This window comes from Apodemus sylvaticus, chromosome 19 (genome assembly GCF_947179515.1).
Source record: "Apodemus sylvaticus chromosome 19, mApoSyl1.1, whole genome shotgun sequence".
Classification (NCBI taxonomy): domain Eukaryota; kingdom Metazoa; phylum Chordata; class Mammalia; order Rodentia; family Muridae; genus Apodemus; species Apodemus sylvaticus.
Genome location: NC_067490.1, coordinates 3,126,201 through 3,148,904, shown reverse-complemented (window position 1 = coordinate 3,148,904; position 22,704 = coordinate 3,126,201). Strand labels below are relative to the sequence as shown.

At 49.5% G+C, this 22,704-nt stretch overlaps 1 protein-coding gene across 1 annotated transcript; it reads left to right on the top strand.

Annotated features, from left to right (window-relative positions):
* The first annotated feature begins 6,778 nt into the window (after nt 1–6,778).
* C2 (complement C2) lies at nt 6,779–22,604 on the top strand. The gene is made up of 18 exons (XM_052164559.1): nt 6,779–7,022; nt 7,168–7,392; nt 8,850–9,035; nt 10,641–10,817; nt 10,896–10,994; nt 11,123–11,256; nt 13,252–13,390; nt 14,220–14,360; nt 18,415–18,504; nt 20,365–20,505; nt 20,624–20,718; nt 20,805–20,922; nt 21,020–21,185; nt 21,290–21,366; nt 21,497–21,588; nt 21,743–21,869; nt 21,982–22,031; nt 22,180–22,604. The coding sequence occupies exons 1-18, from the start codon at nt 6,938–6,940 to the stop codon at nt 22,351–22,353; spliced, it is 2,316 nt and encodes a 771-aa protein (XP_052020519.1). The 5' UTR covers nt 6,779–6,937; the 3' UTR covers nt 22,354–22,604.
* The last annotated feature ends 100 nt before the right edge of the window (nt 22,605–22,704 follow it).

The following is a 22,704-nucleotide window of genomic DNA, read 5'->3' as shown; positions in this document are numbered from 1 at the left end:
ACAAACAGGAGCTGGACAAGGATGACCCGAAGGGCGTGCCCGAGTGGACAGGGAAAGCCCGTGAGGCCTCAGCCCTGCACAAAGGACTGCAGGCAACTAAGGAAAGCTCAGAGCAGGAGTAGCCTTCCCCAGGGAGGGGCACGTCAGCTGGTCATCCGACACCAAACTGTCAGCCGTGAAAACGTAGATAACATTATACAGACTGAGCATATATACTTATGTATTTAGGTGTGCATATACCATATGTATATGTATGTATGTACACATGCATACATATTATGTTGTATATATGTATGTATATATACATACATATATATGGCATATATACATGCACGTATGTATGAATATATTCAACACACGTATATGTTGGATCTATGTAATGACAACTAATGAAAAAAGAGACCATGAACTTGAAAGAGACCCGTGAAGTTGGAGTACACGAGAGCGTTTGGAGTGAGAAGCAGGACGGAGAAAAATTATGTAATTATATTATAATCTCAAAACTAAAAGAAATGATTAAAAAAAATGTACACACACTTGGCCTAATGGACCATGCCTGCCATTCCAGCACTTGGGAGGCCCAGGAAGGAGGCTGAGGAGCCTCACCTCAAGGTCATCTTTGGCTTCTATCCTGCTGCCAGATCTCTGGAGACCTGGTGTCAAACAGCCAATATGGAGCCTGGTCTGGTGGCACAGGCCTTTAATGCCAACACTCGGGAGGCAACGGCAGGTAGATCTCCGAGTTCAAAGCCAGTCTGGTCTACAAAGCAAGTTCCTGGACAGCCAGGGCTACACAGAGAAACCCTGTCTGAAAAAGCCAAAACTGAGCAATATGTAAGCAAATAAATGTATTGGTGGTTGGTTCAGTGGTACCAGGCTGGGTTGGCTCCACCAACCACCACACTGAACATCACACCAGAAGCCCTGGGGTTTGTCTCCTGATTCAGTGATACAGAAGGAAGGAGAAGAGACCTCTGGCAACGTTACACTGGAAATTCAGCACATCTGTCTGCTCGTTTAAGGCAACGCCTTACTATGTAGCACTGACTGGCCTGGTATATGTAGGTTAGAGAGGCCTGGAATTTATGCAATCCTCCTGCCTCTGTCTCCTGAGGCTCCTTCAGCTATCTGAGGACTTCTGATGTGTAGGACCCCTGCTCGCTGTCTGAAGCCACTTAGTTGTAAATAACTTCAGCAAGGCTCAGACATTTGGCTCTGTCATGTGCATGGGAGGTAGAAACTGGGAGTATTGATAAGCAGCCTGTATGGTTCCTATAGTGGGGTGCCCCGAGAAACAGTATACACACACACACATACACACGCACACCCTTTACGATGCAATCAACACCTGCCTGGCAGCCAGTTCAAGGTCACTTCAACTCCTTGATTCTACCATTTATGAATTTGAACTCAGGGAGATCTGCCTCCCCAGTGACTTGTGTCACCAGGCCTCTCCTATCCCTTAAAAAATTACTTTTATGTAAAATGTGTGTGTGTGTGTGTGTGTATGTATGTATGTAAGCATACATTTTTTTGCAATCTACTTTTAATAAGAGTTCAACCTCTCCTCTAGCCCACCACCCAGCAGAGGTAGTGGAAGAGAAAGGTCATCGGGGAAGTGGTCCTGTTCAGCAATAGTTCTTTGGGGGTGAGCTCCATCTTCTTTGGCAGCAGCTCAGTCCTGTAGCAAACACCGAATTCAGCAGCTGCAGGCCAGTCCTCTCGGCAGGCAGACCCCGGGCACGGAGCAGCAGCCACAGGCCAGTCCCTTCAGCACGCAGACGCCAGGCAGCTGCAGTTTAATCCTGATGAAACCACCAGGCTCGTCTGTCCACTAGCCTGAGGAGAGGCTGCAAAAGCGGCAAGCTGCCACAGGAACCTCAGGAACCATTCTTAGGTGAGCATCTCAATGGTGGTGTTACCACAAGTTGAGCTCAACAACTATGTAAGGTGAACCGATACATGTGTGTCTTTAGTGAAGAAGAACGAGGGGGAGCAAACCAAACCAATTCTCATGCTCCCCCTGTCTGTGGGGTCATGTTTATACCCCTTCACCACAGGCCCTTTCACGTGTCTGCTATAGCAAAACATCCCTTCACTTGTGTCTGCTTCAGGAAAACAGCCTTTCCAGTGTCTGCTTTAGCAAGACATCCTCTCACCTGTGTGCCCCAGCAAACATCATTTGACATAACTTTCCAAAGAACTGGAAGTTTCTACTTCAGCGTGTGTATGTGTGTGCATGCATGTGCATGCATGTATGTATATGCATGCATATGTATAAAAATGTGTGTGCGTTATTGAGAAGCTGGCTCTCTCCTCCCACTATATGAATCCAGAAAGCTGAATGCAGGCTTGTCTGTCAGATTTTTTTTGTTTTGTTTTGTTTTTGTTTTTTTTCGAGACAGGGTTTCTCTGTATAGCCCTTGGCTGTCCTGGAACTCACTCTGTAGACCAGGCTGGCCTCGAACTCAGAAATCCGCCTGCCTCTGCCTCCCAGAGTGCTGGGATTACAGGCGTGCGCCACCACCACCCGGCACTTGTCAGACTTATCAGCAACTCCTGATTCCCACTGAGCCATTGCTTCAGCCTTTCTGAGCCTCTTCTTCCACAGGCCTGTGTTGGGGTGTGGGTGGGTATTGAGACAGGGTCTCTGCCTGCTCTGGAATTTGGAAATGAAGGATGACCTTGAGCTCCTGACCCTGCTGACTCAGCCTTCTAAGTGCTAGAATTTACAGCCAGGAGCCACCACTCTAAACTTTTCCATCTCAGAAGTTGGAATTTTAAAAATTCAGATATAGCCGGGCGGTGGTGGCGCACGCCTGTAATCCCAGCACTCTGGGAGGCAGAGGCAGGCGGATTTCTGAGTTCGAGGCCAGCCTGTTCTACAGAGTGAGTTCCAGGACAGCCAGGGCTATACAGAGAAACCCTGTCTCGAAAAAACCAAAATCCAAAAAAAAAAAAAAAAACAAAAAACAAAAAACAAAAAAAATAAAAATTCAGATATGATTTGGCTCCAAGGAACTGACTCATGGTAACTGAAGTCAGGAAATAACTCTTGGTCCCTGCAGATGTGACTTCAGGAGGATTCTATGTATCCCTCAACTTTATCCTATGTTCATATGGGTTTATTTTTAAGATAGTTATTCTTTTACAATTTTATTTATTTATTTACTTGTGGGACAGGGTTTGGCTATGCATATGTAATCCTGGCTGGCCTGGACCACCCTATGAAGACCAGGCTAGCATTGAACTCAGAGATTCCCTTGCTTCTGGCTCCTGAGTGCAGGGATCAAAGGCGTGCGTCACAAGGCCCATCCAATAAGAGTCAATCTCAAAGCCAAGACAAAACACCGGCGGGGCACAGTGGCTAATGCCTTTAATCCTAGTATTCAGGAGACAGATCTCTGTGAGTTAGAGGCCAGCCTAGTCTACACAGCAAATTCCAGGCCATCTGGATTACATAGTGAGATCTCATCTCAAAAACAAAAACAAGTCGACAAAAAGTTTCCATAGGATTGAGAAGGAAGCCCAGTGGGTGAAGCACCGGCCTAGCATGCAGGAAGTCCCAGCGTCCTATACTGCAGGCGTGGTAACCCGTGTTGATAATCCCAGCACGCGGGGCTACTGAAGATTTGGGCTGTGACAGATCTTGTCTCTAGGAAGCAAACACCACAGGCAGAAATACAGAAGATCGGTGTTCTGTAGAGTTCCCTCCTAGGCCCATCTTCCTCCTGCTGTGACTCTCCTGGTCAACTTCCCCCAAAATTCTGCACATACACAGCCGTGGTTCTGGCGGTGGCGATAAGCGTTTGCCTATCACACACAGAAGAAGCCACAGCAGAGCAAAGGGGTGGGAGGGGGAGCAGGCACAGCTACATCTCCCATGCCGGTTTTGTTACTGTTTTTATTTTTTTCCCAAACAGTGGCCTCCCATACATGCCATGTGCCTCGTCCATAATTTATATCTGTCAATAATTTATATTTTGCTGGTCTCAAGTGTTCCACTCTATATAGATGAACCTCAAGATTGAGAAGCCGCGTGGTATTCCACTGTCCGCGTGTACCATGCTCACATGCTGGTCCTCTGTGAGTGGTTCCTCTCAAGCTCAGTGCAGTGCCCTTTCATATCTACAGGATGATGTGTGAGTCGTCTCCCTCTTTTGGACTGGAGCATTATGTAACTCAAGCTGACCTTAAACTTGCAATTCTTTTGCTTCGGTCGCCTGAGTGCTGGGATTATAGGTGTGAACCCCCATAGGGCTGATTCTCCTCCTTTGGGTGCTATTTTATCCTCAGAGTTTTATCTCATGGGAGCATGTGTGACAGTGACGAACCAGCTAACTAATGGGCCGAGGGGAGCCTAAGTGTGTTTGAGCTACACCTAGCCATCATAAACCAAAAACTGAATTCCTGGGGGCTGGCGTGAGGGCTCAATGGGTAAGAGCACTGACTGAGTTCAAATCCCAGCAACCACATCTGCTCACAACCATCTGTAAAGGGATCTGACGCCCTCTTCTGGTGGGTCTGGAGACAGCTTCAGTGTACTTAGATATAATAATAATAATATATTACTATTATTTAATAATAAACAAGTCTTTAAAAAAATGAATTCCTTCCACTACACTGGATCTGGGCTGGGGGCAGGGGCAAGGTCTGCTGGGGTGTAACCTCTTATTTCTGCCCCAAAGGAAAGCAAGCATGATTGTCTCCCCCCACCCCCAATCTGGAAACGTCCAGTCTACCTTATCAACACAGGGCAGGGGTGGAGCTGACAGGGAACGGAGCTCCAGAGCAGTTTCTGGGGACCGAGGAGAAATGTGAGCGTCTGTGTCCCACGAAGGAAGGCACCTCACTGAAAGGGGAAAGGCGGCTGCCTGGTAAATCCAGAACAGAGCGGGTGGGCATGCAGACACACACCCACATACGGTTATGTGCACACAGGGGGTTAGAGGGTCTCCGGGGGTTTAGCCGTTGTCCGAAAGGCATGTGAGTCCTCACAGGAGGTCAAGGACAGACCTTTGGGTTCTAGGGAGGCCCAAGAACCAAATTCTCAGAGTTTTGTTTATGTCTTGGGAAGCTGGTACAATGTCAGGGGATTCAGGGTAGAACCTAGTGTCTGGGGCTCTCAGGGCCTCCGGGGAAGGAGGCCTGGAGGATCCAGAAGCTGGACGTAGTCCTTTTCCCAGGCTCCAAGAGCGCTGTGTGAAAAGCGTCCTCAAGGTGGCAGTAGAGCATCAATTGGAAGGCGGAGGCCGAAGGATCAGGAATTCAAGCCCCGCCTCCTCTGCTACGCAGCAGGTTTGAGGCTAGCATTGGCCTCAAACTCAGTCACGAGGAGATGGGGGCTGGATAGATGACTGGGTTGGCAAGATGCCTGTTGTGCAAATGTGAGGCCTTGGTGTGTATTCCTTAGAACCCACGTTAAAAAGTCCGGATGTGGTATTGGATTTTTTGTTTTTTGTTTTTTGTTTTTTTCCTAGACAGGGTTTCTCTGTGTAGCCCTGGCTGTCCTGGAACTCACTTTGTAGACCAGGCTGGCCTCGAACTCAGAAATCTGCCGGCCTCTGCCTTCCCGAGTGCTGGGATTAAAGGTGTGCGCCACCACCGCCCGGCCCGGGTGTGGTATTGTAATCGCAGTGATTGTTGGGAGCAGAGACAGGAGGTCCCTGAAGCTAACCGGTCAGTTAGACTGTTCACTTGACAAAGTTCTGGACCAGTGAGAGACCCCATCTCACACTAAAGATGGAAGGGACCTAAGCAATTATACCCATGATTATTCTATGACCTCCAGAGGCATAAACAGACAAATAAACAGACATACACACAGACACACACACACACACACACACACACACACATGCATGCACGCACAAACACTCCCCACCCCGAAATAGAAACCAATGGTATTTTTGCTGCTGATCTGACAGGTTTTTTGGGGTGACATGAGCCTAGGAGGGTGCTCCCCTTGATCTTGTTATAGTAACAAGGAAAGAAACTATGTCTAGAGGCTTGGGAGAGACAACGAGGCTAATACATCGGGTTAGATTCTCCATGGCTGGTCCAGGCCTGTGCACCTGGGAGGCAGAGGCCAGCCTGGGCTACAGAGAAATTCCAGGACAGACCTGTCCTTAAAGCAACAAACAAAAAAGTCTCCATAGCTGGGAGCCCAGTGGGAGAAACAGTGTTTGTCATCCCCACACTTGGGAGACAGAGGCAGAAGGATCAGGATTCAAGGCCAGTTTCAGCTACTTAGAAATCCTAAGTCAGGCTGGGTTACACGAGACCCTGTCTCAGAGGGGAAAACATGAGCAAAATATATTGTATGAAAAGAGTTCTTTTTTTTTTCAATAAATAAAATGTATCTCAAATTTCAAAATGCTGTTTATGCTTTTGAATACCAACCCCGATTTTTTTTTTTTTTGCAACTTGGGAATTTTATCTGTTGGATGTTCCAATAAAAACAAAAACAAAAACAAAAAAATCCCAAAAAAACCTTTTTTCCCCTAAGCATCCTTCCCAACTTTCCAAGTAACTGTTGACTTTCTTTTTATCTTATTTTCAGGGAAGGACCCAGGAAAGACTGCAAATCTTCCTATATGCCAAGAAGTTCTAAAAGATGAGTTTCGATTCCTCAGAAGCTATCCTGGGGAAGACCCAACGGAACCCAGGGAGTCAGATCTGTGTGGCAAACTCCAAAAAAGAAGTGAAACAAAGTAAATAAGACATTTTGCAGGGCTTGTGGCTTTGTGTGTTTAACACAATCCACACAGGACCAAACATGCTTCAGTGTGTGCTGGGGCAAAGGTCCTGCCCTGAAGCTGAGCCCCGATCCCTGAGGTTTCTTTCTTGTTTCCTCCCCTAGCACCATCCCCCTCGCCACTCCCCGTGTCTCTGGCATCTGTGCCTACTCAACCAGCTGTGATTTCGGGGAAGTCAGATGACCTGTTCTCTCCCCTGGCTCTCGGTTCTGGAAACCATGGCCCCTCTGCTGGCTCTCCTCTGTCTGCTGCAGCTGGGCCCAGGTAGGAGGCTGGGAAAGGGGTTATTGGGGCCCTGCGGGCGTGGCAGGTGCTGCCAGGTCCGGTCCACAAGTCAAAGGGACAACCTCTACTTGCCCCTCTCATCTGGCCTGTTTTCCTTTTGTCCGGTTCTTTCCCACACCCGCAGGCCTGGCTGCTCTCTCCTGCCCTCGGAATGTCAATATTGCCGGTGGTAATTTCACCCTCAGTCATGGCTGGGCCCCTGGGAGCCTCCTCATCTATTCCTGCCCCCTGGGCAGGTACCCATCCCCAGCCTGGAGGCAATGCCAGAGCAACGGACAGTGGCAGACACCAAGATCTAGCTCACTTTCCACCCCGAGATCCCCTCGGTTGGTTAAAGCAGTCTGCAAACGTGAGTCCCTTGCTCTGGGCTTTGGAGAGTCCCTTGCTCTGGGCTTTGGAGAGTCCCCACTAATGTCAGCTTCTATTAGCAGAGGATTCTCCAGGAAGAGAGAGACAGAGACAGAGAGACAGAGAGTCAAAATACTGCAAAAAGCCTGGTGTGGTGATTCACACCTCCAAATTCCATCACTTGGGAGGCAAAGGGACGGAAGGAGGGAGAGAGAGAGACAACCTGGTCTACATAGTGAGTTCTAGGTCATCCAGGGCCGTAAAGTGAGACCCTTTCTCCAAAAACAAACAACCCATACCAACAAAGGCCCTCAGAAAACCATAAAAACGCTGGGGGCGGTGGTGGCACACGCCTGTAATCCCAGCACTCTGGGAGGCAGAGGCAAGCGGATTTCTGAGTTCGGGGCCAGCCTGGTCTACTGGTCTATAGAGCGAGTTCCAGGACAGCCAGGCTTTACAGAGAAACCCTGTCTTGAAAAAACCAAATCCAAAAAAAAAAAAAAAAAAAAAAGAAAGAAAGAAAGAAAGAAAGAAAGAAAAAGAAAGAAAGAAAGAAAAAAGAAAAAAGGAAACCACAAAAATCAGATCAATCCATCAAACAAAACCAGGAAAAGTCCACTGTCTACTTAGTAAGGACAATTATTTTTTTTAGCTAAAATTAACTATAGGATTATTTGGCCATTCTAAATGGATGCTGAATGCTCCAGAGTACCCTAAAACTACAAATGTTGCTGGTGAGAGACTGGGGTGACCAGAGCCCTTGGGGGGGGCAGCTATTTATTAAGCAACAACGCTGAACTGTTTTAAGTTGACAGTATTCAATCAGCTGCCTAAAACCGTATTCTTCGGTGCTGGGAGCAGACATTAGGGTCTTAGTTCCTTGTGCAGCTCCCTGCTCTTAGTTCCTTCTCCTAGGTCCCTTTTGGTTAACTTTGTTTTGCGCCTGCTCGCTTAGACCACCGCTTTCAAAGGTGAGCTTTGACTGACAGTGCGGCTGGGATGAGCTTCCTTCTGTCCCTCTCATCTCTCGAGTGCCGGCTAGACAGGCACGAGCCGCCAGGTTTGGCTTTCTGGGTTCTTTGAGACAGGTTCATGCTATAGCCCAGGCTGACCCACACTTGCTTGCAACTGATCCACCAGCCTCTGCCTCTTGAGCACTGGGTTGATGGTGTGCACCACCACACCCAACCTCTCTTGTGTTTTTTGAGACAGGGTCTAGCTATACAGTCTAGGTTGGCCTCCAATTCACTCTATAGTCTAGAGGGCTTTGAACTTCGGCCCAGGTGCTGGTATTTTGGGCTGCCCCCATATCAGTCTCTTTCCTGGTTTCACACCCGGCTGACTGGCCTGGGTCCTAACAGCGGGCCCCTCCCCCCTCGCAGAATGGAAGACCCCTCCCCCGCTCGGCAGGCCCCTCCCCCGCGCTGGCTCTCGCCCAGATCCTCTCTCTCCCTCCAGCTGTCCGATGCCCAGCCCCCGCATCCTTTGAGAACGGCATCTATGTCCCTCGACTGGGGTCCCACCCTGTGGGTGGCAACCTGAGCTTCGAGTGTGAGCATGGCTTCACCTTGCGGGGCTCGCCTGTGCGGTACTGTCGCCCCAACGGCCTGTGGGATGGAGAGACAGCTGTGTGTGACAACGGTGGTAAGCGAGCGTCCTGACTGCTGCAGAACATGGGGGTGGGTGGGATTGCGGTCCCAGAGGCTTTTGTGGGGACAAAGCCTAGTGTTCTTGGTGACTCCATAATGTTCCTAGATGGGGTAGGTTGAGGTCTGTGGGCCACACACACCTGACTCACGGGCTCTACAAACCTTTCCCATTTGTTCTCTCCTTTCCTCCCTTCTTCCTTCCCTTCCTTTGCGGCTGAACTGGGCTACTCCAGGCCCCATGTTTATAAGACAGAGTGGCTCCAGAGGATCCTGGGAGGCCTTGAACTCACCTCAGTCTCAGTCTCTGGAGTGCTCAGATTGTCAGGCATGAGCTATGAAACCTGCTCTGTCATCTTTTCTAAACGCTTCTCGACAACACTTTGTATTGTATTGTACTAACTCCGTGAAGTATCACAAACAAGACCTGTGAGAGACCAACAGCATAGTCAGGCTCAGTGCAGCCTCTGGAGCTCGGAGTGGGGTCAGCTGCTTCGAGTTAGACAGCCTCTGCACAGGTCACTTACCCTTCCTGTGCCTCAGTTTTGTTTTTTTGTGTTTTTTGTTTTTTTGGAGACAGGGATTCTCTGTGTAGCCCTGGCTGTCCTGGAACTCACTCTGTAGACCAGGCTGGCCTCGAACTCAGAAATCTGCCTGCCTCTGCCTCCCAGAGTGCTGGGATTACAGGCGTGCGCCACCACTGCCCGGCTTGTGCCTCAGTTTTTACACCTGCAAAATGGGGATAGTGTGGCTGTCAAGATGGCTGAGTAGTTACAGCACTCGCTGCTCTTCCAGGGGACCAGAATTTGGTTTCCAGCAAGCAGACTGGGCTCACACCTGCCAGCAACTTCAGCTTCAGGGGACCCAATGTTCTTGTCATTACAGATGGTTGTGAGCCCCCATGTGGGTGCTGGGAATTGAACTCAGGACCTCTGGAAGAGCAGCAAATACTCCTAACCTCTTGTGGAGCTGCCACTCCCACTCTTCTTTTGTTTTCCTATGCTCAAAACCTTCCTTTTGGAAGTTATGCATGTTGTCACGAGAGTCTGAGGTCCTTTTTTTTTTTGTACTGTATAGTATTCTGTTATGAACGCATTATAAAGAATTATTCATTGTCCTCTGCTGTTGGGTATTCTGATGTCTGGTTTGGGGCTGTGGAGAGTGAGGAGGCTTTAGGAACGGTCTCTCACCTGGCTCCATCCTCTGGAGTGACACGCTGGGTCAACCTCAGCTTTATTCGGGGTTTCCCTAGTGGGTGCTCCAGATGTTTAGCAGAGTTCTCCATGCTCCACCCCGCCCCCCCCCCCACATCTGGAATCACCTCTAGGTTGAGAGTTGACCATTCTCATGGTGTGTGGCGATCGCCCAGGGGTTGAGAAAATGCACGTGGTGCCTGGGTCAGGCCTGGGGTGCTCAGTGGGCAGCTGAGAAGCTGAACTCTAAGTGCTGTGGGTTATTTAGGGTCTCCAGCCACACTCCAGTCTGATGGATCTGGTGGCTTAAGGCCTAGAAGGTCCTAGAAGAAGGGTGTGGCGGGAGGAACAGGGCGATCGGAGTGGCAGACGCTTCCAAGTCCTGCTTACCTGTCTGTACTCACTTGCAGCCGGCCACTGCCCCAACCCAGGCGTCTCAGTGGGCACAGTTCGGACAGGTTCAAGCTTCGACCTTGGGGACAAGGTCAGTTACCGCTGCTCCTCCTCAAATCTGGTATTGACCGGCTCTGCAGAGAGGGAGTGTCAGAGCAGCGGAGTGTGGAGTGGGTCGGAACCCGTCTGCCGACGTGAGTATCTTCAGGGTCCTCCTAGGCCTCTGTGCCCAAGCCCGGTCCTGGCTGCCCCTGATGTGACTCTTTCCACAGAGACATACTCTTACGACTTCCCTGAGGATGTAGTGTCTGCCCTAGGCACCTCCTTCACCAACCTGCTGGGAGCCACCAACCCCACCCAGAAGAGGACAGGTGAGCATCGGAGATGGGGCCTGGATGGAGTAGGAGAAAGGCAAGATCCTTGGGTTCTGGGAGGCGACACTCCGTGGGACACAGGGTGGGGCTGGGCATCTGAACGCCTTATTTCTTGTTTGCTTCAGAAAATCTGGGCCGCAGAATCCAAATCCAGCGCTCGGGTCACTTGAACCTCTATCTGCTGCTTGATGCGTCTCAGAGTGTGCCAGAAAAAGACTTTGGCATCTTCAAGGAGAGCGCCTTACTCATGGTGGACAGGGTCAGAAACCAAGAGCAACATGGCTTCTCAGTCCCATTCACTCTCCTCCCTTGCTCAGAGTCCCACTCCACCTTCTTCTAGACGTCTCCCCAGGCCACCAGAACCATGAATTCAATGTATAGGATCATATCTTTATTCCATAAATGTTTCAGGACTCCTACTGTGTAGGAGGCCCTGGGCCGGGTGCCAGGGGACACCACATGGAGCCAAGCCCAGGCGGGTGTCTCATCATCTCTAGCTCTGGTCTCCAAAGAGTTACCAAGACGGCCTATGGCGTGGACCAGAAGAGTCTTGACACGCCAGTTGAATAATTGTAATTTTTATCAAGCCAATAATTTCATATTTCAAGCCAGGTATGGTAGAGGCAGATGATTTTGGGAGTTCAAGATCAGCCTTGGACTGCGTGAGGCCAAGGAAGGGCTAAAGGACTAACGGGGAAACTGAGGAAATGGCTCAGTGTGTAAAGGCAGGCACCGCGTGAGCTTCAGTTCAGATCTCTGGAATCTGAACTAAATGTCAGAAGCTACAGGCGTATTTGTAATCCCAGGGAGATAGGAGGCTCTGACTTCGGGGTGTGGGAACAGCTTCCGAGAGTTCTCAGTACAGAGGCAGAAACACTAATAGAGGTGCACGCACATGTATACACACACACACACACACACACACACGCCCCCATATTTATTTATTCATTTATTTATTTTATGTATATGAGTACACTGTAGCGGTACTGATGATTGTGAGCCATCATGTGGTTGCTGGGGATTTGAATTTAGGACCTCTGATCACTCCGGTCAGACACCAGCCCTCCCCCCCTTCTTTTTTCTTTTTCTTTTTCTTTTTTTTTTTAAAGAAAGGTTCTGTCTACATAGCTTTAGCTGTCTTGGAACTCTCTGTAGACCAGGCTGTTCTCAACCTCAGAGATCTACCTGCCTTTCCAAAGGGCTGGGATTAAAGGTATGGGCCACCATACCCAACCCAACAATTTTAAAAAGTTGTGTATTTAACAATAGTTCATATATATATATATATATATATATATATATATATATATATATGTACATACATATATAGTTTTTTAAAGATTTATTTATTATTATATGTAAGTACACTGTACCTGTCTTCAGACACTCCAGAAGAGGGCATCAGATCTCTTTATGGATGGTTGTGAGCCACCATGTGGTTGCTGGGATTTGAACTCAAAACCTTCATAAGAGCAGTCAGTGCTTTTAAGCACTGAGCCATCTCACTAGCCCCCCCATATATAGTTTTTTCTTCCAGCTATATTGAATATTTTTTTCCTGCTGGAAATTAAACCTAGACCTTTATGCATGCCAAGGATATACTCTACCTCTCTTTCTTTCTCTTTTCTTTCTTTTTCTTTTTTCTGTTTTGTTTGTTTGTTTTGGGTTTTTGGATTTGGTTTTTTTCCGAGACAAGGTTTCTCTGTATCGCCCTGGCTGTCCTGGAACTCACTCTGTAGACCAGGCTGGCCTCGAACTCAGAAATCCACCTGCCTCTGCCTCCCAAGTGCTGGGATTACAGGCGTGCACCACCGCCCCGGCAAATTTAATTTAATTTTTTTACTTCTTCACTTTTCATCTCCCTCACTGATCCACTCCCGGTTATTTCCTCCCACAATACCGGATTTATATTTTAAAGAGAATTTGAATGTGTGTTCGAAAGACTGAATGTGTGTTCGAAAGCCGCTTCAGTGCTGCCGCACCTCTCACCAGTAGTAAGGCTCAGGCTGCTGGGCAAGGCTCAGATCCTTAAGTGAGATGGGCGGCTCAGCGCGCCCCTCACTGAGCTGATGCGCGGGTGAAATGAGGAGGGGTCGTCCGGGGCCCAAGCTCGGCCTGTGTCATTCCCTTGGCTTCTTCAAGGCTGGGCTCCTCACGGAGGGTCCTTCCTGTCAGCCTCAGAACAGTCTCCCTGCGCCCCTTGGACCTGCTCTGGTTCAGTTTTGCAGCACCCGCCCCATACCGCTCTCCACAGATCTTCAGCTTTGAGATAAAGGTCAGCGTAGCTATCATCACCTTTGCCTCTCGGCCCAAAACCGTCTTGTCGGTCCTGAGTGAGAGATCCCGGAATGTGATGGAGGTGATCGCCAGTCTGGACTCTGTCTGCTACAAAGGTTTGCCTGACCTCTGCTGGGTGAGGGGCACTGTAGAGGGTGAAGAGCCATACTCCAGGGGGGAGGGGCCAGAGAGGGGGAGGAGCCAGAGGAGGGGCGGGGCCTGAAGATGAGGCTCAGTTGGTAGAGGGAAGCTCTAGATTCCAACCCTGGCACCCCATAATCCCCCTGCTCCCATGTCCGAGGTCATCCTTGACTATCTATGAAAACTGAGGGCAGCCTGGACTACATGAGGACTGGAAGAGAGGGAGGGAGGGAGGGAGGGAGGGGGGAGGGAAAGAGAGAACGCACATGTGTTCATTATTGGAGGCGACGGTAGGATTCCGGTTTCCTTAGCTCGTGGGTTTCCACAACACACTGCAAGTCCACGTTCAAATGCACCTGCAGGACTTAGGCTCCCTGCAGCCCCGCAGTGTGTGGTGCTTCTCGAGCTCAAAGGCGAACCCTCCCTCTCCTTAGCCACCTGCACACTGTAAAACCTGTCTTGGGAACATGCAGTGGCCTGAGACAGACGTCTGCGCAATGAGCATCTCCAGTTAATTAATTTTTGAGAGAGAGTCGTAGTGTGTAGCCCTGGCTGGCCTGGAACTTGTTCTGCAGACCAAGCTGGCCTCAGACTCACAGAGATCTTCCTGCTTCTGCCTTCTGAGTGCTGAGACGACCACAGATGTGCACCATCATATCTGGTTCTGCGATGAACTTTCTACGGTAGAAAAACCAAAATGTTCGAGTTTATTAGAAACTCGGATAGTTCGCGTTTCTGGTGGCCGCTCAGGTGGCAAGCAGAGGGTTTTTGTTTTCAAGAGATTTTTCTTCTGGCATATTCCAGATCACGAAAACGCCACTGGCACTAACACTTACGAGGCTCTCAACAGTGTCTACCTCATGATGAATAACCAGATGGATCGCCTCGGCATGGAGACCTCTGCCTGGCAGGAAATCCGCCACGCCATCATCCTTCTGACTGACGGTGGGTGTCTCCCTCTCCGCTGGAGGTTGGCAACAGTGGGCAGAGCGCCCGCGGAGGTTCTGAAGTCCTGTGTCCTGGTGCTCTTCCTGCCCTTGTGAGTCTCTCTCTCTCTCTCTCTCTCTCTCTCTCTCTCTCTCTCTCTCTCTCTCTCTCTCTCTCTCTCTCTCTCTCTCTCTCTCTCGGTTTGTTTCAAGACAGGTATTCTCTGTGTAGCCCTGGCTGTCCTGGAACTCACTCTGTAGACCAGGCTGGCCTCGAACTCAGAAATCCACCTACCTCTGCCTCCTAAGTGCTGGGATTACAGGTGTGCGCCACCACCGCCCGGCAAGACTCACTCTCTTAATCTTTGCTTGCTTGCTTGTTTTTGAGACAGGGTTTCTCTGTGTTGACAAAGTTTCTCTGGTCTGAAACTCACTGTGTAAACCAACCCATCCTCAAACTCAAAGAGATCCACCTGCCGCTCCTCCGGAGTGCTGGGATTAAAGATGTGTGCTGTGCGCTGTAGCCAAGGCTGACTTTGAACTCATGGTCTTTCGTCTCCAGTGTGCTGAGTGTCTGGAATTGCAAGCATGTGCCGCAACACCCAGCTCATAAACAGGCGCTCGTGCACACACACACACATGCATACACACAATCACTCACACATACATATATTTACACTCACACATGCACACATACACTTGTACACACATACGCATGCACACATACACTCACATACACACACATACTCTTACACTCATACAGTCACACACACATATACTCACACACTCACATATATATAGTCACACTCACATATATACACTCACATACTTACGCACTCACATACATATTCTCACATACATACACTCACACTCATACACACTCATACACACATATACATACACACACATACATTCACACTCACTCACACACATACTCACACGTGCGTACTCACTGTCACTCATATACTCTCAGACACACTTAGACACACTCAGACACACTCAAACACTCACACACATTCTATTCTTTCACAGTCACCATATGTACTTATGGGCTACAGTGTGTCATGTCAGCACATGCACACAGTATCATGATCTGCATACAGTAGCCTGTGACCTGAGTATTGGCGTCTGTCACTTCAACCACTCACGTTTCTTTGTGCTGAAGCACTTAGAACTCAGTAGCATGACTCTGAAGCGGCCAGCTACTTGTTACTAACCTTTGCTGTGTGCTGTGCTGTGTGACATCAGAATACTGCGGTACAGACACTTCGAAGCTGCGTTGCCGTCCTGGTGCAGGACCATCTGACCCTTTTCTGTGTTTTTCTAATTTTTAGTGTGTGTGCTGTGGAGGCAAGCCGCAGTTTCTTTCTTTTTCTTTCTCTCCCCTCCTCCACCCTGGTTGTTTTGATTTTGTCTCATCCAGTACCCCATACTGGCTTTGAACTCCTGACCTGACACACACCCCCCTCACCCTATGCCCCCTTACCTAGCCTCACCCCACCCCATCCCCATATTTCTGTTTCCTGCTTAAGTGGACCTTGTGTTGATGATGGCTTAAAGACCATGGGGACAGTAACAGCTGCTTTTTTGCCTTACACGGGTTTTTTTTGGGGGGGGGTTGTTTTTGTTTTTCAAAACAGTATATATAGACCAGCCTGGCCTTGAACTCAGAGATCCACCTACTTCTGCCTCCTAAATGCTGGGGTTAAAGGCATGTACCACCGCCGCCGCCAGGCTGCCTCACACAGGTTTTATGAAGAACCACTTGAGCAGTTTGCACAACGAGGTTCTATGATTTTAAAATGTTACTCCTCTCGGTAATCTTCCTGAGCCTGGAGATGCGGCTGCTCGGCGAGGACGGAAGGGGCCGTCTGGACTGGGCCTGATCTCCTTGCTTTAGTTCTTGATGTGGGTCCTGCAGGGCATAGCTCTCAGTTTTAAAGTAAGAATGACCACACCTCCTGGGGTTTCCTGAGAATCAAATGAAAAGTATGGGAAGCCTGCGTCCTGGTGTGGCTGTCTCAGTGCACACCTGTCATCCTAGCAGCTGGGGATGGAAGTGGGGAAGGAGGAGCGTGAGTTCAAGGCCAGCAGTGACCGACCTCAGGGCGAGTTGGAGGTCTGAAAAAAATAAAAACCAGCTATGATATGATGACACCTGCATTTAATCTCAGCACTGTGGAAGCACAGAGGCAGGTTTCTACCAGTACAAGCGTAGCCTGGCCTAAGATGGGTGAGTTCGTAGAGGCAAGGTCCCAGGAGACTTCATCTCAGGATTGCTCCTTACAGCTGATAGGCCTTTGCTGCCACTATCACACAGCCTAAGGTCTCCTGGCTTCAGCCCATCCTATTGAGCAAATTTCCTGTAGATCAGCATAGAGATGAGTTTCCATAAATTAACACTGTTTAGATGAATTAATGATTTTTATAGAATTCCTGATTTGCTTTTAAATAATCTTAGGAAGTTTTAAGGAATGGTTTTAGAAGCCGGGTGACTTGGGAGGCAGAGGCAGGCAGATTTCTGAGTTTGAGGCCAGCCTGGTCTACGAGTGAATTCCAGGACAGCCAGGGCTACACAGAGAAACTCTGTCTCGGGAAAAAAAAAAAAAACAACCAAAAAAAAAAAAAAAAAAGAGAGAGAGAGATGGTCTTAGTTGCTTTGCTAGAAAGATGTAATGAAGTTGGAATCAAGAATAGAATGTGCCCACGCCTCACAGAATAATAAGTAAAGGCTGCATAATAAGAAATACAATGAGCTTTCACAATTACACTAAAAAGAGAAATAGTCTTTGGACAGATTTGTGATCAAAGAAAAACATTCATCCTAGGTCAGGTCCAAGGATGAGGCCACAGGTGTGCACTGTGACAGGGCAAGGCCATGTGAAACTGTGGCTTTGAACTTAGGATGAGCTTACAGAATGGACCACTGCTTTGCACTGACTGTTGACACCTTGTTTGTTGACACTCTATAACTCCCAAGTTTGTGTAACATTTTATTTATGAGGTAATTTTCTAAAGAGCTTTTGTTTAAGAAGGTATAAAAAGGCTAGAGAAAAGGAAGTTGCCGACTTGGGGGGCTGCCTTATCCATCCATCTACCAGATGTCTGTCCGTTGGTCTGTGTGGAGGTCTGTGTGAATACCTTCTTCAGAGTAGATGAAACAGGTGGGCAAGCACAGCCAGATGTAGGTGTGTGGGAATGTCTATGCGTCTATGTAAATGAATTTCATTCTTTCCTTTTCTTTTCTCTCTGGTTCACAAAGAGTTAATGAGCCTGGCCAAGGAGAAGCCACAGAAGGGAGTACTAGCAATAAATCCTTTACCTCATCCCTGCCAGAACCCGAACCCAGAGGCTTTAGCCTTAGGATAGCAAAGAGTTTAAGAAAGGTAAACATTACCAAAAGTAAGCTACTTTTGCCCCAGCAATTACAACTTCTGCAAACACAACACCAACGCCCCCATCGCTGCCTTCTAGACCTGGAAACCCTATAGGTGCTGGGAAGTGTGTGTGTGTGTGTGTGTGTGTGTGTGTATACACAAATACATACACATACTCTGAAATTACACAATATCACACACACACACATGTGTACACTCCAAATTTTCACTATCCACTCATCTGTTGATGGGCAAGAAAGCTGATTTCACTTCTTTGTTTGTAAATGAAGCAGCAGTAACCACGGGTGCAGGTATCTCTATGCTAGGGTATAGAGCCGACTCAGTATATGCCCAGGAGTAAAATAGCTGGGTTATGTAGTAGTTGTATTTCTAATTGTTAAGGAATGGTTTCCACAATGATTGTATTAACTTGCAGCACACCATAGTGCCCTTGCAGGTCATGACAGGGCCCTGGATATTTTGGGAATGGAGTTCTAGACAGTTGTGAGCCACCATTAAGTGCTGGGAGCCGAACCCGGGTCCTCTGGAAGAGCAGCAACAAGTGCTCTTACGCAGCGAGTCACTGTCCGGCCTGAAGCCGTGTGTTTTGAAATGCCTGAATGCTCTGCATGTTTCCCGGATGTGCGGGATTCTGACATCAACCCAGATGATCATTATTTCCCTTCTCTGTTCTAGGAAAGTCCAACATGGGTGGTTCTCCCAGGCCAGCAGTCGACAACATCAGAGAGATCCTGGGCATCACTCGGAACAGAAACGACTACCTGGGTGAGACTCTGCCCTATCCAAGTCCTGTCAATAGGGGACAGGAATGGGATCCTCTGTCACAGTGTTCAGTGTGACCCAGCTCTGGCCCTGAGCCACGAGGGTTTCCCTATAGTTCTTCATGTTTGTATCTGAGTATTTCCTGGAAGAGCTGGGTACCAAGCCGCCCGTGGTCCCTCCTCTGGCTCCATCTCCAGAGGGCTGCGGCTGTGGCCCACTTCTTCCTCCTGAGAAGCAGGCCACGGCTGACTGTTTCTCCTGAGAAAACAGTCAGCCGTGGCCTGCTTCTCAGGCAGGTAGGGGAGGAAGCTAAGGTGAGCTGGTGCAGAGCCGCTGCGATGACGTCATCAGCACCTCACATTTCAGGAAGCTGCAGGAAGGGCCTGCCTGGGTCCCTGGTAGGGACTGTCCCTCTGCTGTCCCCACAGCAGCAGGCAGCTGGTGAACAATAATTCTTCAGGGTTAGTGTGACCGAAAACTGTGCTGACCTATGGCCAGAAAACAATGAAGAGTTATTTTCTTGGTTTCTTTCTGGGACAAGGTCTTGCTATGCAGAGGCCTGGTGGCTGCAGGATCCAGAGCTTGTAGCCACACAACCGCAAGCTTCGCCTCTGTGGTCGCCCCAGTTTGTCTGGTTTCTACAGTGTCCAGCTAGCTATGTTTGGGTTCAAATTTCCTATGTATTTATTGCACTGTTAGGGAGTGGATGTAAGGTTTTTGTTTGTTTGTTTGTTGTTGTTTGTTTGTTTGGTTTTTTTGTGCCTACCAGGCAAGCACTCTGCCATTGAGTTATAACCTTTGTTTACTTTTATTATAGACATTTATTTATTTTTTTAACTCTGTGAATGTGTGTGTTTGCATGAGGCCTTTGATGGCTGGGAGAGGATGTTACCTCCCTTGGAGCTGGGGTTATAGGCGGCGGGTGCTGGAGCCTGAACTCTGGTCCTCTGGAAGAGCTGCAAGCACTCTTGACAACTCAGCATTCTTTCCAGCCCTCTTTTGTTTTATTTTGGGGATGGACCAAGGCTGGCCTTCAACTTACTAGGGAGCCTATGCTGATCTTCCTAACTCCACCTCCTGAGTACTAGCAATACAAGGCAAAAGACCCTGGTGGTGCATGCCTTTAACCTCAGCACTTGGGAGGCACAAGCAGGTGGATCTCTGTGAGTTGGAGGCCAGTCTGGTCTACAGAGTGAGTTCCAAGAGAGCCAGGCCTACACAGAGACACTGTCTCCAAAAGGAAAAAAAAAGAAAAAAAGAAGAAGAAAGAAAGAACGAAAGAACGAAAGAACGAAAGAACGAAAGAACGAAAGAACGAAAGAACGAAAGAACGAAAGAAAGAAAGAAAGAAAGAAAGAAAGAAAGAAAGAAAGAAAGAAAGAAAGAAAGAAAGAAAGACCCTACTTCTAATTCAGGTCACATCATCCACAATAGAATAGAACTTGAACACATTCTTCTGGGAACGCACAGTTCTACCCACTGTAGGCAATCCGCAAGATACACCAGGCAGCCCTTTAGCATTCAGGTGGTGATGTGAAGCCAAGTGGGGATGGCATGGGAGGTCCCGGGCATTGCCGCTCCAAAAGACCTTGCTGAGGCAGATCTGTGTGGACATCTGGGGGACAGCAGCCGGAGGCGCAGATGGAGGAGGGGCCTGGAGAGGGAGTGTGCATTCAGGTTTGAGGAGCTCCTAGGAGGCTGTGGGGCCTGGGTGGCAGTGGGAGAGGAAGTGAGACAGACAGGGAGAAGGAGAGGAGCCCATCTAACTCAGGGGTTCGATGACTCGGTGAGTTCATGTGCCCGCTTCATGTCTTGGGTGGCCTCCCAGTCACAGGCTCTGGTGATCTCCCTCCTTCCCACCAGACATCTATGCTATTGGGGTGGGCAAGCTGGACGTGGACTGGAAAGAACTGAACGAGCTGGCCTCCAAGAAGGATGGCGAGAGGCACGCCTTCATCTTGCAGGATGCAAAGGCCGTGCAGCAGGTCTTTGAGCACATGCTGGGTGAGTAAGCTTTGTCCCCTGCAGAAGAGAGCATAGCGGGGACTAGACGGGGGCTCATGGTGGCAGCCTGGACCAGTGGCCCTCACCCACCTCCCTCCCCATCTTCCTTTGCCCATAGATGTCTCTAAGCTCACAGATACCATCTGCGGGGTGGGGAACATGTCTGTCAATGCCTCTGACCAGGAGAGGACACCTTGGCAAGTCACCTTTAAGGTATCAGGGAGGAGAGGCAGGGATTGGACCATGCGGGTACAAATGGCCAGGCACAGCAAACCTGGATTGTTGTCTTTTCCCTGCAGCCAAAGAGCAAGGAGACTTGCCAGGGGTCACTCATCTCTGACCAGTGGGTGCTGACTGCAGCTCACTGCTTCCATGATACTCAGCTGGAGGACCGCCACCTGTGGAGGGTCAGTGTGGGTAAGTCAGGGGCTGCAGGAGATCCCTCACTGCAAGGCCAGAGTCACCACTGTCTCTCCTTAGCCTGTGGTCCAGTCTAACCCGCTGTTGTTTCCAGGGGATCCCACCTCTCAGCACGGTAAAGAATTCCTTGTGGAGAAGGTGTTAATTGCCCCAGGGTTTAATGTCCACGCAAAGCAGAACCAGGGCATCTCAGAGTTCTATGCTGACGACATTGCTCTGCTGAAGCTGTCTCAGAAAGTGAAGATGTCTACCCATGCCAGGTGCCTGAACTCAGCTGGAAGGGGACCCTAGAGAGGACAGTGCTCTGGAAAGCACCAGAGGGGAGACTGAGGACGGGCCTGTCTGACGCTTGCCTTTCTCCCAGGCCCATCTGCCTTCCTTGCACTGTGGGGGCCAACGTGGCTTTGCGGAGACCCCCAGGTGGTACTTGTAAAGACCATGGTGAGTGCTGGAGGCTTGAGGTTCTTGGTGGGTTGCAGCCAGAGCTTGCAGAGTGCCAGCCCGGACCGCGCTGCAGTCCTCAAGCTGGGTAAAGGAAACTGTACCAACACCCCGTTCTCCCCAATGGCAGAGATGGAACTTCTGTCACAGCAGAAAGTTCCTGCACATTTTGTAGCTTTGAATGGGAACAGACTGAACGTCAAGCTCAGGACAGGACCTGAGGTAAGAGCTCAGTGAGGGATGCTGGGATAGGTAGCCTGGGGGCGCTCCCGGACCGTCCAGCCTGCCTGCAGTCTCCGCAGTTCTTGGACCTTACTGGTCTGCCTGATGTCTCCTGGCATGTCCTCACTCCTCTCTCCTACGCCCCACACCGCAGTGGACAAGCTGTATTGAGGCTGTGTCCCAAAACAAAGACATCTTCCCTGGCTTGACAAACATTAGCGAGGTGGTGACAGACCAGTTCCTGTGCAGCGGGATGGAGGGAGATGACAATCCTTGCAAAGGTTAGACTGGTCCTGGACTTCCAGGGAGAAGGCTACAGTGTCCCTGTGGTTTGCAAGCACTTCTCGTACTGGTGTGCTATCCTGGACAATACTGTTCTTTCTTTCCCTGCAGGAGAATCTGGGGGAGCGGTTTTCCTTGAGCGGAGATACAGGTTTTTCCAGGTGAGAAGCAGGATCTGAAGGGGGTTCCCTGCCAGGGCAAAAGTCCTTGCAAGGGACATGTGGGCGGCCTTTGAGGGGAACCAGAGAGGTCAAGGCTTGGAGTGACTTGTCAAGCCACTATCTCCACCCTGTCATCTCTTCCCTCCAGGTGGGCCTGGTGAGTTGGGGCCTTTTCAACCCTTGTCATGGTTCCTCCAACAAAAACTCCCGCAGGAAACCTCCGCATGGTGTTCAGCCGAGAGACTTCCACATCAATCTCTTCCGCCTGCAGCCCTGGCTGAGGCAGCACCTGGATGGTGTCCTGAATTTTTTGCCTCTTTAACATGGTCACTGACTCCTTTATTAGTCTGAACCTCCTGTCTGATAACTGAGTGTTCTCACTGCTGGGTACATAGATCCTGGGCCCCAGGAACCCAGAAACAGTGGCAAAAGCTAGGGATTCCCCAGGGCTGTGCCAGGACAGCTGTGCACCACCCTCGAAGCAAGTCTCTTTCTAGCGTGGATGACCTGTGCTCCTTTTGCTTTCACACGGAATTTCCCAGTTATGAAATTAATAAAAATCAATGATTTCCACATCCTGTCTGTCATGTCTTGGGGGTAGGGAGGCCAGGAAGATTCCAGGAAGGTCAGAGACCCTGCTGCACAAACAGTGGCTGGACTCTGCCCCACCACA

What these genes read in the sequence shown, in the direction of transcription:
- C2 (XM_052164559.1), top strand. Translation starts at nt 6,938, where the DNA reads ATGACCTGTTCTCTCCCCTGGCTCTCGGTTCTGGAAACCATGGCCCCT. An exon ending in AGCTGTGTGTGACAACGGTG is followed by an intron (nt 9,036 to 10,640) that starts GTAAGCGAGCGT and finishes ACTCACTTGCAG; the next exon opens with CCGGCCACTGCCCCAACCCA. An exon ending in CCTTACTCATGGTGGACAGG is followed by an intron (nt 11,257 to 13,251) that starts GTCAGAAACCAA and finishes CGCTCTCCACAG; the next exon opens with ATCTTCAGCTTTGAGATAAA.